Source organism: Ambystoma mexicanum, chromosome 7q, assembly GCF_040938575.1.
Source record: "Ambystoma mexicanum isolate Mex_15411 chromosome 7q, UKY_AmexF1_1, whole genome shotgun sequence".
Lineage (NCBI taxonomy): Eukaryota > Metazoa > Chordata > Amphibia > Caudata > Ambystomatidae > Ambystoma > Ambystoma mexicanum.
Window position 1 is genome coordinate 845,432,701 of NC_090941.1, and position 17,593 is coordinate 845,450,293.

General features: G+C 47.7%; 1 protein-coding gene across 1 annotated transcript in view; it reads left to right on the forward strand.

Moving 5' to 3' along the window:
* The window catches only part of MRE11 (MRE11 homolog, double strand break repair nuclease), a 1,502,633-nt gene that overhangs the window by 1,320,021 nt on the left and 165,019 nt on the right, over positions 1 to 17,593 (forward strand). The window contains exon 18 of the mRNA XM_069639266.1: positions 12,504 to 12,571. Coding sequence (XP_069495367.1) covers positions 12,504 to 12,571 — 68 coding nt within the window. The remainder of the gene's footprint in view (positions 1 to 12,503; positions 12,572 to 17,593) is intronic.

Consider the following 17,593-nt stretch of genomic DNA (forward strand, 5'->3'; position numbering starts at 1 on the left):
AATGAGTGCAAAATGAACAAAATGGGCGAAATGAATAAAGAGAAGAGGATGGAATGATGAATACAAGTGACTGTAATGAGTGCAATGAACAAAATGGGCGAAAGGAATAAAGAGAAGAGGATGGAAAGATGAACACAAGAGACTAACGAGTGCACAGACAAATGACACCGACTGAATGCATGGCATAAATGGAAAAAACAGAATAGACAATTCAAGTACATGAGATGAATGTGGTGCATGAAAAATATAGAAAGCACACAACGGATCCAGTACGTATGACATGCCCTGAAATCGATAATGCACGGATGAATGAACGAAGTGAATGGAGCGGATGAAGTCATTGGAATGAATGAAGCGCGTGGAAGAGATGAGTGCGCTGAGTGGATGAATGCGTTGTGCAGATGAGTGTGTTGACCAGATGAGAGTGTAGAATGCATGAGTATGTTGTGCGGATGAGTGTGTTAAATGGCTAGGGTAAAGAACGGATGAATGTGCAGAGCGGACGAGTTTGTAGAACGGATGAGTGCGTAAGTGCTGAGGAGTGTGTAGAACGCAGCAGTGCATAGAGCAGATGAATGTGCAGAAGGGGGCGAGTATAGAGCAGACGAGTGTGTAGAGCGGACGAGTGTGTAGGGCAGATGAGTGCGTAAGTATGGAGGAGGGTGGAGAATGCAGGAGCGCATAGAACAGATGAATGTGCAGAGCGGATGTGTGTATAGAGCGGATGTGTGTATAGAGCGGATGTGTGTATAGAGCGGACGTGTGTATAGAGCAGACGAGTGTATAGAGCGGATCAGTGCGTATGAGCGAACGACTTGGTAGAGCAGATGAGTGCATATAGCAGATGAGTGCGTGAAAGAACGAGTGCATAGAGCGAATGAATGCCAGGAACAGATGAGTGCATGGAGCGGATGGGTGCGCAGAACAGATGGGTGCGTGAGAGCGGAGGGGTGCGTATAGCGGGTGAGTACGTAGGGCAGATGAATGCGTAGAGCACGCAAAGAGGATGAGCACCTAGAACGGATGAGTGCCTAGAGCGGATGAGCCCATAGAGCGGATGAGTATGTAGAACGGATGACTACTTAGAGCCATGGAGCGCCTAGAGCGGACGGAATGGGTGAAATCCTTGGAAGGATTGGTGACGTATGTATCTCAGTAGATAGAACGAGTGATGTATGTTCATGGAACGATTGACGCATGTTGATAGAACGGGAGACCTGTGTCGATGGAACGGGTGATGTATGTGGATGGAATGGATGACGCATGTGGAGCAGACGGGAGGGCATGGAGCGGACGGGAGGGCATGGAGCGGACGGGAGGGCATGGAGCGAACTGGAATGCATAGAATTGCGCGACTTACATGGAATAGCTTGGAATGCATGAAACGTTTGATGAGCATATAACCCACCATCTCTCACCACCACGCTAACTCTCCTCTTTACACCACCACTCAACTAGAACACAGTGATACTATGACACCATTTGGTATAACTGTTGTCATATCAACATGTGCCTCATACTCCCCATCACTCTAAACACTGCTGGTTACTCAACCCCCAGCCAGGCATTCTCCTCAGGCCTAACGCAGCCACAATCGGTCTGGATAAATCCTGCCAGATCGAACACATCTTGACCTCTCAACCACCACACCTACCACTAAGAAATAGCTACTTCATGAATACCGCACTAGCTGAACACATATCCGGTGGGCACACGCACCTTTGACTCTCTACTCTCTCTACTGACCTGAATTTCGGTTCCCGAGGGCGTTCAACCTACCAGCGCCTTCAGACCATACCAATGGTATATAAGGCGCTATATAAATGCAATGTAACACAACATAGTTTGAAGCTTGCTGAGGTTTTTGGCAGAGTTGCCTAGTAAGAGGGCATTGCAATAGTCGAGCTTGCTGCCGACTGTGGCTCTAGCAATTGATAGGCAGTTACTGGTTGATAGAAACCGTTTGACCCCATTGATGACATTTGTGGTGAGAGCAGCGGAGGAGGCTATGGCACTGACCATGGACAGGGAAGTGTCGAGGTATACTCCTAATGTTTTTACAGCTGATGAGGCAGTGATGGTGGTATTGTTGATGCTAAACGCACTATAGAGCGGGGAGAGTCTTCTAAGTGTTTCTCTAGTGCCTACTGCTAGGATCTCTGTTTTATCCCCGTTGAGACAGAAGCCGTTGGCTGCCATCCAAGTTTGAATGGCTGTGTAGATTTTGGTTAGGACAGCAGAGTCTTCATCTTAGTTGCCAGTTAGGGGGAGTACTACTTGCGTATCGTCGGTATAGTTAGTGTAGACTATGTCACAACGATCCAAGTCATTGAAGAGAGGGAGGGTGAAGATGTTGTACAAAGTCGTGCAGTACAGGAGCCTTGAGGGACACCACAGTGTATGGTTGTTGGTGAGGCACAGGCAGAGTCTGAGAAGACTTTCATGAGTGTTCCATTGAGGAAAAACGCGATCCATGCTGTGGCTTGTGGGGAGAAGTGGGCTGCATTTTTTTAGTTAATTGCCGAGGATGATATAGTTGACAAGATCGAAGGCAGCTGACAGATCTAGCAGGAGTAGAAGTACTGATTTGCCTTTGTCAATTATGTCGCCAAGTTGTATTTTGAGATCGAGTAGGGCCGTTTCTGTCCCATGGCCTGGGCAGAAGCCTGATTGCCTTTTGCCTAGAATCTTGTTTACTTCAAGAAAATGTTGGATTTGCGTTTATACAACTTTATCCAAAATGTTGAGTCATCAAAGACTGCGCACCCCAATTTGCCCCTTTCATCACCAATCTGATAAATGCCTCGTTCTGAAAAAACTGTGTCCCAACACACCTCAAAAATGCATTGGTTCTACCATTATATAAAAAAACTCCCTTGACCCCAACATCCCCACTAATTACTGCCCCATCACAACCATCCCATTTCTGCTAAACATTTTAGACAGAGTTGACTACCTCCAAATCCAGAAGTACCTGGAAGAAAACAACATTCTGGGACTCGGGCAATCCGGCTTCTGCCCGAGACATGCAACAGAAACAGCCCTTTAAGATTTAAAAATTCAAAATGGACGATCTGAAAGATAAAGGGAAGCTCTCCCTGCTCCTCCTATTGAATCTCTCAGCTGCCTTTGATTTGGTGCCGCACAATTCTTACCAACGCCACTCTATGGATAAAGTCTTTCCTCTCTGGCAGAACCATGAGGGTTTTTTCACCGAAGGCAGAGGCACCACCCACTCTTGTCACCTGTGGAGTACTGCAAGGCTCATGCGTGTCTCCCACTTTGTATAACTTATTTACAAAGCCATTGTTTGACCGTCTCAATGGCCGGGGCGTCACTTACACCAACTATGCAGATGACACCCAGGTCCTCATACCCATCACAGGAGACCATGCCTCTGACATCTCACACTCAACGCCATTTATCTTAACATACAGTCATGGATGGCACACCACGGGATGTGTCTCAATGTGTCTCAATGACGACAAGACTGAGCTGCTCCTCATAGGATCTCAATTTAGGCTTGCCAAACTCAGCACTGCATTTCAATCTTAACAACGATGGCAACAATATCACAGTCTCCAACCAGGTTAAAGCATTGGGATTTTACTTCCTCACCTTAGCAAAACAAGTGAACGCCACTGCCTCAGCCACCTCCTACACATGCAAACTCATCAACTCCTGCAGACCCTTTCTCTCTCCAGACAGCTGCATCGTGCTGGCCCGAGCCCTAGTCCAAGTCCTATCCTGTTTAGACTACTGCAACGCCCTCTACACCGGCACCTCGACTAACAACATACATAAACTCCAGAACCTTCAAACCAACGCCATCAAAGCAGCGCTGAACATCCCCAGGTCAGCACACATCTCAGAAACTAGACTGAAACTTCACTGGCTACCCATCCAAGAACGGATTTGGATTAACACGCTCACGCTGACTCACACATATCTTCACCTGGTAGCCCCGGCCTACCTGGCAGACAAAATGTCCAAACCTCAATCCACCAGACCCACAAGAGCAGCCTACAAGCACCGACTTGTCAACCCCAAATTCAAGCTACAAAAAGCAGCGGGTAGCAGCTTCCCCACTATGGCCAACAAACTCTGGAACACCCTACCGGTCCATTTAAGAGCCCAGGAATCCTTCTGGATTTTCTGTAAACAGCTCAAAACTCACTTCTTTACACATAAACTGTGTTTCTGAAGTACAAATCTGAGGCCACTGCTGCTCCCCGCACATACTTGAATCAACCTGTATAATTTCGTATATTCTAACATTTTGAAAATATATAAAACTGCAAAAATTGTAAAATAATGTAAATATGTCTGTATGCCTGTAACCTGTGCAACAACTGTAAGATTATTTTATGCAAGCAAGCGCCTAGATGACCTTGGGCTTGGTGTGCTATATAAGCAACACATAAATAAGTGTCTCTCTTGACAGCCGCTCCTCTTGCCGGAAGGTAGAATGTCAGTGGATGCCTTGAGCAGACAGACTTCGGACTCCCACAAGTGGGAGCTCTGCCATGAAGTTCTGGAGGAGATCTCCTTTTTGGGGGACACCTCAAAAGGACCTTTTCGCTTCCAGTGTCAATTGGAAGTGCAAATTGTTCTACTACAGGGAATTTCCTCGTCGGGAAGCTCTGGGGGGACACAGATAGTCGGGTGGACTTTCGACCTCCTTTATGCGTTCCCTCTGATCCCTTTCATTCCGCCGGGTCTCAGGAGTTCAGAACCACATTGATCCTGATCTCTCTGGGCCAAGCCCGCAGTATATGGTTCTGGAGCTGCTGGACACGGCCATCTACCCTCCCTTACCTTCCGAGGAGAGTTGACTTGCTCTCACAGTCGGAGGGGCGGTCCTCCACCAGAACCTTCGCAGCCAGAAATGGTATGCTTGGCTACTGAGAGGCTGAGATACAAGGGGGCAGCAGGGGACTTGTTGGACGACATCCTTGATGTGCTCCTTTCAGCTAGGAAGCCGATATGAAATCCATTCATGCCTACAGGTGGCATACATTTTCAATTTGGTTTCGGGAGAGTGATCTGGATCCTTTATCTTGTCCACTATCCTCTGTGTTGGATATTCTGCTATCCTTGGCCCAAGCAGGCCTGCAGATTGGGCGTATAAAGGGTTACCTCACTGCTATTACGGTTTTCAAACGGTTGCCAAAACAGGGCTTGGTCTTTACAATCCCCTCTATTATGCAGTTTTTACAGGGTTTGTGTAGCCAGTTTCCTCCCCGCCAGTTTGTGTTTCCAGCTTGGGATTTGAATTTAATTTTGACATTCCTTATGGGTGCTCCCTTTGAGCCCCTCCATTCCTTTTCTATTAGATTACTCACCTTTAAGGTGATTTTCCTAGTTGCCATCAATTCAGCGTGGTGGGTGAGAACGCCAGGCTTCTGTTTTACCTCCCTATTTGTTTTTTCCAAAGAGAAGGTGTCTTTGAGAGTGAGACCCTCCGTTCTGCTGAAAGTGGTCTCGGATTTCCATCTCTCTCAGAAGATCTATCTTCATGTGTTTTTTCCTCCGTATCACCCTTCCAAGGCAGAGGAACGATTCCATCAGCTGGACCCCGTGCAGGCCCTTAAGTTCTACATCTCTCGTACTAGGGAGGCTAGAAAAGTTACACTGGTGCTCGTGCTGTCAGGGCTTTGACCAAACAGACCCTGTCAAGGTGGAGCATTCACTGCATTTTGGAATGCTACGATCTCACTAGGAAGGATGTGCCTGAGGGTCTCGGAGCTCATTCTACCAGAGGAGTGGCTGCCACCTATGCAGAGGAGAGTCCCAGTCCTGGACATTTGCCAGACAGAAACCTGGAGTCTTTGGAGTCTTTGCACACGTTAGCTAAGCATTAGTGCTTGGATTCCCTTGCGGGCCAGGATACCCGTTTTGGTAGGTAAGTCCTGTAGAATGTTCTGGTGTAGGCGGTGTCCTTGCTTCTTCCCTCCTCCAGATTTACGTACTGCTTTGGGAATGAGTAAACTTTGATTGAATTTCTCCATTAACATATATCGTTAAAACCATCATAGCAAATACAGTTATACAAAGTTTAAAATCATTTAAAAACACGTTAAAAAGAAAATTCTCCCCATTTCAATTTCAATCTATAACTATCTTCGATCGATTTATCAGAGCCTTGCTTACGTAGGTACCCAAGTTAACAATAAAGTCAAGGTCCGGGCAATTCCACATAAAATATAATGCTGCTTTGCAGTTCCTGATCTGATTTTCCAAGAAGAAGGGCCTTAACAGATCTATTTGCAAATCTTGATACCACCTACATAGTAGCAAAAAATGCTTCAGCTGTTCCCTTTTAGCCCACACGTACAGTTTTTTGATGGGTCTCCCAGCCCCCCGATTAGTGCAGGCTTTTAGTGGTAACATGTTTAAACTCACTAATAAGATAGAACGCCTACAGTTAGGCGGGAGGATACTACACACACTGCTTTGGGAGTCCATCATAGATGTGAAATCGTGGAAGAAAATAATCTTCTCTCTCCGTAATGTTCTTTATGATGGATGTTCCTCCCACGGATTCCTCATTGCCCTCTCTACCTGCCACTCTTGGCAGAAAGTTAGTACACCATTGGTTCTACGGTCCCTCAGCATAAAAGTGCTAGGGAGAAAAAGTGGAATTGAAGTCGCGGGATGCAGCGCCTCCATATATACTGGCCCTGACACCATGTGTGCCGTGTAGTGGCATTGGGCGCAGCGGCGCTGTACCCCCTTGTAGCGTAAAAGCTTCCGGAGAACAGCTGCACTGGGATAGTGGTAGGCAGAAACATGTGCAGTTCCCTCTGGGACCACTGCAAAAGATTTAAGACTACAGGTGGTTGGCAGTAAACCCAATTGGTAGCAGTCTGTACCACCCAGATTTACCTGGTATCTGTGGCTGAGCAGTCAGACTTCTCTCAAGAAGAGTTAGGCAGTATACAGAGTATTCACAATGGGTCAAAAGAACACAGTAGAACAAGCAAACACTGACCAGAGCTTGGTGTAAAAGAGATATAATTATTTATTTAAAAACACATCTAGTTAAACACACTGGCACCAATATTAAGCAGTTCAAAAACACGGTCACTAAAAGATATACACTCCCTTCAACGATTATTAGACAAGTCTTAAGTAAAGCAACACTTATTTTCAGACAGCAGTGAGCGCTTAACGCACTCTAATCAATCGGTTAAAAAGGGAGAGAAAGGCAGAGCAAAGATAGAAACAGATCCCAACACTTTCGGAAGAACACAGTAGGAGAAGAAGGCAGATTAAAACCGTAAAGTCAAAGTTAACAAGGCCGGACCCACTTTAAGAGGCTCCGGATGAAATGTGTCCAAGGTCACACGGTTGAAAGTGCCCAAAAGTCTTGCAAGGGTTTCAGAAAGAGTTGGACCAATAGAAAGGGACCAGTTAGATGGTCAAGGCGGCCAGCCCAGTCCAGAAGGTTAAGGGATTATTGTTACCTTGTAGCAATCTTTAGAAAGGGAGGCCTGGCGGACACGGTATCTTAAAAATGTTGAGAACGCTCCAGCGGGGGCAGTTGTTCCTGGCAGCAGGTGCAAGTCGGTGCTTCGTCCGGGCCAAGAGAGGATCTTGTTGTGGAGGAAAACAGGAGTCCGTTGCACTGCCAGGGAAGAAACCAGCTGCGGAGTTCTCAATTAAAAGGAGCGGTCCTTTTATTCGCGGTCCAGTGGTAAGTGGCTATCCGGTTGCCGGGGTGCTTGGCATGGGCAATTCGACCACAAGAAGTCCTGGGATGCGAGCAAAGAAGGTAAACTGGTTGTGCCCACCAGTCGAGGGAAGAAGACTCTCCAGCCGGGAGATCTCCTCTGTCGTCGGGAAGTGGTGAGTCGGTTCAGCAGGGCTGCACCGGTGGTGTCGTCGTAGCAGGTCGGCTCAGCTTCTCCCTCGTCGGATTTTCAGGTCCTGAGCCGACTTCTGAAGTTCCAGTCCCAAAAGCCCTGCTTTTATGCAAGAAACCCCCATTCATTCCGCCTAGCTGTCAATCAAATATGCTAAGTGGTGAGCCGGCCGGCTCACCACTTGGGCCAATCACACAAGAGTGCAACTTGAGTTGCCAAGGCAACTCAGTCCAGGGTGCCTAAACCCCCTCCCATACCCCCTGTGGTACCCAGACAGAGTGGCACCACTTTGGAGGGCTTCTGTGTGGAAGCCCGCCAAAAGTGGAACAAAGGGCTCGACCTTTGGTTTGGAGTTACAGAGGCGAACACAAACGCCATTTTAAAACCAAGTTCTGGCAGAAAATACCAACCGGTGAATTAATATTAAATAAATAAACCGGCGGTATGTTAGAGGCTATATTAAAAAAGTATTAGCCTCAAACAATGGGAAAATCGCATAGAGATATATTCGCGGTTGATTATAAAAAGTAGTATCCACTGCCACCAGCCAAAACTCGACGAGGGGGGACGGGACAGTACCCCCTCGAACAACAGACCCAGGGGCAATCGAATTGCCCCTACCAGTACGTCCACAATATGATGGTTTCTACTGGTTCTGTTAGTAATTTGGGACTAGTAAAGCCAATGGTGACTTAACATGCCCTGGGAGACAGTAGTCAGTCCCAGGGTATGGAGTCTATGGTGGGGGGTCACTATGACACCCCGGTGTTACTGCACAGAGGGTGCAGTGTAACGCACATAGAAAAAAACATATGAGACCCTATGGAGTAAAAGACCCCTTAGCCCATGAAACACATTAACATTCAAAGGAACACCACACATCATGTCCACGAGTGGGAGAAAAAGAGTCTCACTCTTGGCATGAGAAAAAAAACAAACTCCAGAAATCCAGCAAAGCTGCTGGGGGACTCACTAGGTTAGGAAATTCAGCCTAAACAGAGAATTCTCCCTAACAGATAGGGATATCATAGGTGAGGAATCCGTGGGAGGAACATCCATCAGAAAGAATATTACAGAGCAGTAAATAAGTTGTTCTACTGCCCCGTTGAAGGCCACGATGCTCAGGATGGCACATCGTGCTAATAGATGCATGCAAAGGTGCTTCCCGAGCCTCAAGCTAAACTTTTCATCTTCCTCCACAAAGATAAAGGTGATAAACAGACCAGTTTAGGTCACTGGGCGTGGACTGCTGCACCTAGGAATGATCCCCTGTCGGAAAAGACAAAAAAAGACGACTCACTGTAAGAGCTTGAGATACAATGACAGTTTTTCGTGGCATCAGTCTTCTTCATCTGAGATGAGGAGCCACCACTCCAAGGATGGGCGAGAGGAAGAGGCCCCACAGTTACCTTTTCCCAGCCAGTCCTCCACCCCGGAGAGAATGGGAGGCGTTCAGGATGGTGATGCTAGACCTCTTTACCAAGGCGTCGGTGGCTCCAGCCCCGACGTGGGTGATCACGGCACTGACTGCTTCGGCCAAGCCGATGGATCCCACCATGCTTGCAAGAGCTTGCAGGGATTCTGCAATGTGACGTGACGAGATCGCAGCAAAGAGGCACACAATTCCGTCTCCGAACTTCAGTCCTCTGATTTTTGGTCCCTCTCCACTGATGCCGACCTTGCAAAGAGTTATGCCCGCTCCCCAGATGGGCATATATTTTCCAATTAGAGGATATTAATGATGGGTAGGGGTTTCTGTCTCTTTCGGGTTGGAGCCCTTCCACCCTAGGGAAGTGAGAGACTTCCCAGAGGAGTTTTATAGATAACAGGGTGACGTGATGGACCTGATGGCTGACTTGCAGCCCTGCTGCCACCCATGACAAGCCACAGGCCGCTTTTTAGCACCTGGCAGTGATGGTGGTCGACACCTTACGGCTATCAGTTCCTTCACATGGTGCAGTATGATCTGACTGAATTCCTGTGCGAGGGCCATCAAAAGGCAACAGAGGGGCCAGTGATGGAACTATGGGGCAAACCGGCTTCACTTTTCATGGTAGGCTGCAAACTGGTCAAGATGCACAGGCCGGCACCTTCTGACCCCATGTTTATTTCTGCCCATGCTTACCTGGAGAGTTTGGTAGTACAGGCCACCACAGCAAATCTTAAGACCACTTCTATTCTGTCTTTGCCCCCCAACAGGGAGAGCAAGAGATTGGATGCATGGTGTAGGAAGATTTTTGGCTCTTCGAGTCTTGGCCTCTAACACCTCTTGCGCCTTGGCCAGGTATTCGTTTGGCCTATGGCCGAGTTGTTTGAGCACATTTCTGAGGGGGATAGTTTTGTTCTAGAGGAGCCAGGGACTTGGGAGTTGTTTTGATGTCAGGAAGAAGGTTAGTCTGGTTTCTAATGGCCTGTTTGTGTTTTCCTGTGTTTTGGATGAACCCATCATGTATTGCTTGACACCATGTGTTACTCTCTTGTTCTTGACTGCTGATTGGTGCGTTTTTAAGCTCCTGTAAGATTGAGAATATCTCCTTTGGCTGGGACTTAGCTTGTTGGATTCGCTCATTACATTTTTTTGCTTTTGCTTTAAAAATAGTTTGTGTATATATTTTTACGCCTGTTTATAGCTCAGGATTGACTCAGCTGACGGAGCTTACCTCCAAAGTCGCACCGCTTTACACCTAGTTTTCCTAGCTTATAAGATTTCCTCTGGGAACCTTTTTGTTTTGGTCTGTGGATTTATTGCTCTTGGCGGGTTTAAAAGGAGCCAGTGTGTCGAATGCTTGATTAGTGGCCTTTCATCCAAGACATCATTCATACATAAACTTATATTTGAATGGGTTGTGTGGTAAGTCAGACATAGAAGACAGACAAGAGGACATGTTTTAAACAGGGTTGAAAAGAAATAACACCTCCTCTAAGCCCTACTTCTTAGATGAGTTCTGTAATCTAAAAAATAATAAACTGGTGCTTGTCAGGACTTCATACAAAGAAACGGTCCTCTGTCCAAACCTACACTACTGTAATGTCTGTCCTACCACTATGAAAGAAAAAGATAACAAACTTTAGTTGGAATCGGGTTACTTTCCCCTTTTTAGGTGAATTAATGGTGGCTGGTTTTCTGACCCCCACCCGCAGAGTTATCAGTGTTTCTTTTCTGGCCCTATGCCTATCGTTGTAGTTCAAAACAAAAGAAGAAAATGTCTCTCCGTTTTTCTCTTAGCCAAATGGCCATGTTAAGGCAGTTGAAACAATTATATGTCTGTCCATCTACTGGAATGTATTCTCCTCTTTGGAAATAACCGGTCCTCGCGACCTGGGTTGGTCAGTATTCACAATACTTAATGCCGCTCTCACAGCAGGTTGGAGGTACTTTGGGGTAATTCCATGGATCGCTCCTGCTTGAGTTGAGGGCCTTCTTATCCCCTTATTTAGTGTCTTGGACCAGCCTGGGCTTCTCAGCTCTTCAGCCTCTTTGTCTCTTTATTCTCTATCCTGCTTTTGGAGTTTTTGGACTCTCAGCCCTTCACGGGCTATCAGATTCCTCAACCTTCTTTTGTTTCTCAGTTTCTTCACCCCCATGTGGAGTACTTGTATCCTCAGCTTGTCGTGGGCTTGCAGCTTTCTCAGCTCGATTGTGTTTGTCAGTTCTTTCGCCCTCTCATGGTGTATGCAGAGTCATAGCCCGACATGAGGAAGGGGGCTTTCTCAACCCAAATATGCTAGTCAGCGATACCCCCCGTGTGTGTTTGCAGATTCTCAGCAATGGATGGGCTTTGCTATGGCCTCATCGCCCTCCACCCCCAAGCCCCTTGTACGAGGCTGCATACCTTCTTTCCAGTGCCATGCTTGTCCGGGGATGCGGTTTCTCTGGCCAGCTCAGACTCGTGCTCCCGACCTTGCTCCAGTCTGTGCGGTCAGGCCTCTCTCCTCAGTACTTCCCATTTGGGACAGATAGGCTTTTGGCGTCGCCTCAGCAGCTCTGAGCTCTTCGGGCTACCCGCCTTCGACCAAGTGGCAGTGTTCTGCAGGCAGGCTTTCTTGGATCTCGCTCCACCACGGCAACAACGTGGTCTCTCCAGGCTCCTAATGTGAAGGAGAGACTGCATCCTCTGCTGGGTTGTGCAAGCTAGCGTTTCCTGATCTCCAAGTGGTTCTCACCCCCTGAGTTTGAGTCCAGGGATCTTTGAGCCTCCCCGGAACAAAAGGGGCAAATTCCATTAGTTCAGCTTTTTCTGAAAGCAGGGGGGGGGGGCAACAAGTGGAAGTCAGAAACCAAGTCAGTCACTTGTAAAGGGCTCTTTACATAACTTCCCTGTTCAATCCTCATATAACCAACACACGCTTGGGACTCTGAAGTGAAGGGAGGTGGAATAAAACCCCTATTTGGGGATTCCTTGTCCCCTAATGGGTGGTCACCCTCAGTGGGATCCCCCTTGCCCTGTCCCCTAGGAAGGGTACTGCGTAGGTGGCTCATCTACCTAGACCCAACGGGGTGGCTCCCCCTTCGGGAAAAGCGACAAATTCTCAGGATTCGTCACAGTTGCTAATATTTTACTTTGCAGTGCATCGGGTATGTTTATTGCTATAATTGGTGGCGCAATGACATTTTAAATACTTTTTCTTTTTCAGGATATTATTGATGATGGCTCTGATGTCGAAGAAGTTTCATTTTCTAATCCTCCTAAAGTGGATAGCAGGTACGTTGCGATTCTTTTTAAACGTACTACTCATGACCTTCGTACTCAAGGCAATTGATTTTGTAGTGTGAGTTGTATAAAACGTGTTTCCTCTGACTTTGTCAAGTAAACTTCAAGCTATAATTTTCCCACTAACGGAATTCTATAAATCTTCTTACATTTTTAGCGTCAATATAAACAGTGGTTGCATTTCTTCACTTTGTGGATTAAGATGACTTTTCTACTACATGTATAAAACTTGTGTTCTTTGAATGTTTTCCTTTACACATGCATAATTGAGCATCTAAGGAAAGTCACGTGGATGGAATATTATGGGCCTTTTGGTCGAGCTCCCTGCCAAACCCTCTCCACTACATTACAAGACATGACATCACACATTTGACTGCAGTGATAATTACTTGTTGGTTTCCCTTAAAACTCTGTTTAGAAAAACAAGGCCACAACCTATGAATAAACACTGATTGATAACAGGAAAACCAGCCACTAAGGTTTAAAAAAGCTAAAACCATACTAAAGTTTGGAAGACTGGTATTCAGACTAACATTAGTTTGCAGGCATTACAATCAGCAATGTAGCAGTACAAATCCCAGGTGGCCATTTATAGTAAATGTGTTAGTGAGTACAAAACAGCGGGAGGATTATGGGACACTGCCATACAATATATTAAACTATATAACAATATAGCTTTTGGGATGAATATACTCCTGTAGCTCCAGTGTCATATCTACATTTGTATTCTCTAAAACAATGAGTAGTCTCATAGATGGCTTCAAGAACACACCAACTCTTGAAGACGGTTCAAGGGTTTTTATTAATTGCCTTAATAAGGTCACATTAATGGCTGTCCCTCTCTCGTTGGTCTTCACGTGGGCTTCCTTCCCCACCCTCTCCCAGACTTCCTTAATCCCCAAGATGGTCACTAGAGATTGGTAAAGCCTACTATATTTGATCTGTCTTGTCAATAGTGAGGTCCTAAAGGCAACCGTCTTAACGTTCTTACTCCCTCCCGGAACTTCTAGGTGGATCCTAGCCTGGGATCCCACAATAAGATTGTTATCAAGAAGTGGTGCTTTCCAATCACCCTAGTCTCACTCGGTCTTTGTCTCTGTGGCGGGTCAGAAGAAGGACACAGACTCTTGTTAGACATTTCTTAATATATGTTTATTAAAGAAAAAAGGTAAACGCCCATCTCTCCCTATTTCTGTTAGGTATTTCCTACCTAACAAAGCTAACTATGGTGCCCGTCAGTCATCAGTGAATGTCTTTAATCTGTCCACTGTCACAAACTAACCCTAACTGACCCTACCACTATTGATAACAACTAAGAACAGGAGAATGGCTCCCTCTTCCTGGGTTCTTGCTTCTTGCAAGTTATGTTCACTGACTAATCTTCAAATGGTTCTATGTGACCTCTATAATTAGTTAGCACAGTTCTTTTAGTGCTTTACTGTTCTTCTCCTTCTTGATATGGAACTCTCTTGATTTGAAACTGATATCTCTCCTCTTATCAGTGTCTATTCTTGGTTGACTACTATCTTCTTGGATCTATTTGCAACATTTGTTCTTGCCTTTTCCCAGGATAGGGTTATCCAACCTTTCTGTGATTCTCTGTTGCTTTCTTTACTGTGACTATAACAAGTCTGATTAGTCTCAGAGGGGTTTGCCTTCAAATCTTTGTTTATCTTGATTATGCTCTCAATCTCTTTACTGGGACGTGTAGAAATGGTTTCATAATGATTCCTCTTTTCTCCTCTTATTTTCACTATTGTATCTTCGTTATCACGACTGTGAAGAGTATGAGTACTCTGATAACGATCTCCTGTTCCTCCTCTTGTTCTCTGGGCTATTTCCCGTTTGTCTTGACTTGTTTGAATCAGAATCATTTTATAATGATTCTCATCAATTCCTCTTACTGATGGATTCCCATTATATTGACTGGGCAGAGTATGAATGTTCACATGATGATTTTCATTCCCTTCTCTTCTTAATGGTTTATTTTCATCATATTGACTGGGACGAGTATGAATGTCCATATAATGTTTTTCATATACTTCTCTTCTTAGCAATTGTATACTCTTATTATTATTATATTGACTGGGATGAATATGAATGCCCATTTAATGATTTACTGTCGCCTCCCCGGATCTCCCACTTTTCCAGTTACCTGCTTATCTCAGGGATAACGTCACCAGGTTTCCATTTCGTTCAGGTTTCTCCTTCTCTCGCTGGTAGCTTTTTTCTCTTGTGTTCTCTTCTTCCCGGTCTTGTCCTTTCTGACGGGTATTCGGTATCTCCGTGCCTGGTGTGCTTCGCAGTCTCATTTTATCGGTGTGCTTGACAGGACGTGCAGTCCACCACTGGCTGGAAGTGGCCACACCACTGCTTACTGCTTCACTCTCTTTCCAATACTTGGAATGCCATGCATCTGCTTCCTCGACTTGGCAGCCTGTTCGAAACCTCTGGGCTCTCCGGCGTTCCGAGTCTTTTTCCCTTGCAGAGGTGACTTAGCTGTGGGCCTTTCCCGGCTTAGCTTCTCCTCTCCTGATCTCTCGCATGGCTTCTTGAAGCCCTTGGTTTTCGTTAGTCATCTTTTTCTCAGTAGAATAAAGTCCTTCCCATAAAGGAATATTTACAATTTCAGTCTTGTTTATTTTTTCAAAATTGTATTTATTTGGGGGGGCACTGTTGTGCACCGAACAAGATGGCCACCTGAAACGTGACCTCCGTGGCAGGCAGATCACTCGATCCTGATCTTGTGCATTTACAATCTACAACCTGTACCAGGCTGCTGCGATTCGCGAGCTACTGGATCAGGGACCATCTGGTCCAAATCCCGAATAAAAACGGCGCCGGGAACCCTGTGATAGGGAACTGCCGCGACCATCGCCCACGCATCCGCGCGCTGAAATCCGGCACTCGAGGTGAATCAGACGGTCCAGGCCCCCGGAATCGAGACACCCTGCCACCCCTGTGGAGGCCCGTGTGGCGGTGGAACACCTCTGCGGCGCCGACCGGGAGCGAAAAACGCGGTTGCTTAGGCCGTACAGCGCCGGCGCAGAGCACCGCGGATATTAGAACTGTAACTGCTGTGACCCTCGTGTGCTGGACCTGCACCCGCGCTGGGCGGCTCCTACTCAGGCCCTCATAGACTCCTACATCGGCCTTCATCCTGCTGTCCCCCTCGCTGGGCCCCCCCCCTTCAACTTCAGCGCCCGGGGTAGAGCTGCAGCACACCAACGGACGCCGGGTGCCGCGCTCCCCCGGTGGCGTGGACCAGGTTGCCGGACCCTTGGAGGCCGCAAGGTACGTGGGGGATGGGGATACTGCTAACCCCTGGCCGTCTCGAAGCGGAGATAAGGACAAATTGCTGCGCTGCTCCGCGGGGTTCACCATCTACCCGCACCCAATAGAGGACGCCCTGTGACCAGCTTGCTCCCGCCGAATGACTTGCTGTGGCCCGGCCCCTGCCCCGGCTCACCACGCAGGGTGCCCCCTGCAACCCTGTAAAGAGTGATCGCACCAACATCATCCTGCACCCTCTCAGCGCGGCGCAGACCGCGCTAGATTCTTGCCTGCACCTGGAGGGGCCCGGACCCCTGGTAGCCTGGCCGCGGCCTGCTGGTTACCCTAGCTGGTGCCCCTTACACTGGCTGAGATCCCCTGTAGTACACATCATCCGGCCCCTCTGCCCCGTGCCGGATACCCTACGACACCCGAAGCTCTGCCCTGGCCCCGCTCCTCTTCCTTCCAGGGCGCCTGACTTCGGGCTCCCCAGCGCTGCTTGGGTTGTACCCCGCCAACCTTTGCCATCGAGGCCGCCTACCTGGATCCCCTGGGGGCTGTACCTCGTTGGTCCTGTACGTAGAGGCGAGGGGTACCATCGGCTCTCCCTCATCTCTCTGGCGTTGCATCACCGCCACAATGACTAAAGGGACTGGGAAAAAACAGAGCTCCATGAACATGTTCACGAAGTCTCTGGTCAGTTCTGCTGAGGAGGTCTCCGAGCAGACCCCTGCCACTACTTCATCCCTTGCTACCTCAGAATCTCAGAACATGATGGACTTTATCCGTGAGGGTTTTACCATGCTCCACTCGAAGTTAGACGACATGAAAGGCTCACATTGAGAGGACTGACAGTCGAGTGTTGGAGGTTGAAACCAGGGTGAGCTCCGCTGAGGACGGTCTGGGGGCGCTGCGTTCGGAGGTCACGGCTCTGTCCAACCGCGTCCTAGAGGTGGAGAAGAAAAATGAGGACTTGGAATCTCGCTCAAGGCGTAACAACCTCCAAATCATCGGGGTCCCCGAGAGTGGCATCGGAGAGCCGATGGAAGACTTTGTGGAACACACATTACTGTCGCTTCTGGATTCACCGAAGCTCTCTCCGCAGTTTGCTATAGAGCGGGCACACCGGCCCTGACGCCTAAACCCAAGCCGGGTGCACCTCCACGACCCATTATAGCTCGTGTCCTTAACTTTCGAGACTGTGATGCCCTCCTCAGAGCCGCAAGACTCAAAGGTGAACTTCTACTGGACGGAGCAAGGATACACCTATACCCTGACTTCTCGGTGGCTGTTCAGCAGGAGCGCAAGACTTTCTTGACTGTAAAAAGAAGGCTTAGAGATCACAGAGTCAAATACTCCATGTTATACCCCGCTAAGATGCGAGTCGAGCACAACAATCAGGTGCCATTCTTCACGATTCCGGAGGAGGCCTCCAGGTTTATCGACGAACATTTCCCAGGCTGACCTTCCTCCCCAGCTATTCCTCTACAGCTACTCAGCTTACCCGTCGGGGAGGTGCCGACACCGGCTTTCCCCCGACGCCAAGAATATACCACACTTGTACTCCTCAACCAATGTTAGTTGGATTACTCTGCATGACTGTGCCAAGTGAAAACTGTGCCAAATATCGTTGTCAAGTTACGTCCGAAGCTTCATTGTAGGCACCATGTTCTCGCTGGATCTGCCACAGGCCCGGAGCGGCATCTTCAGTCCGGCCCACAGGCCCCAGGCGTTGATGCC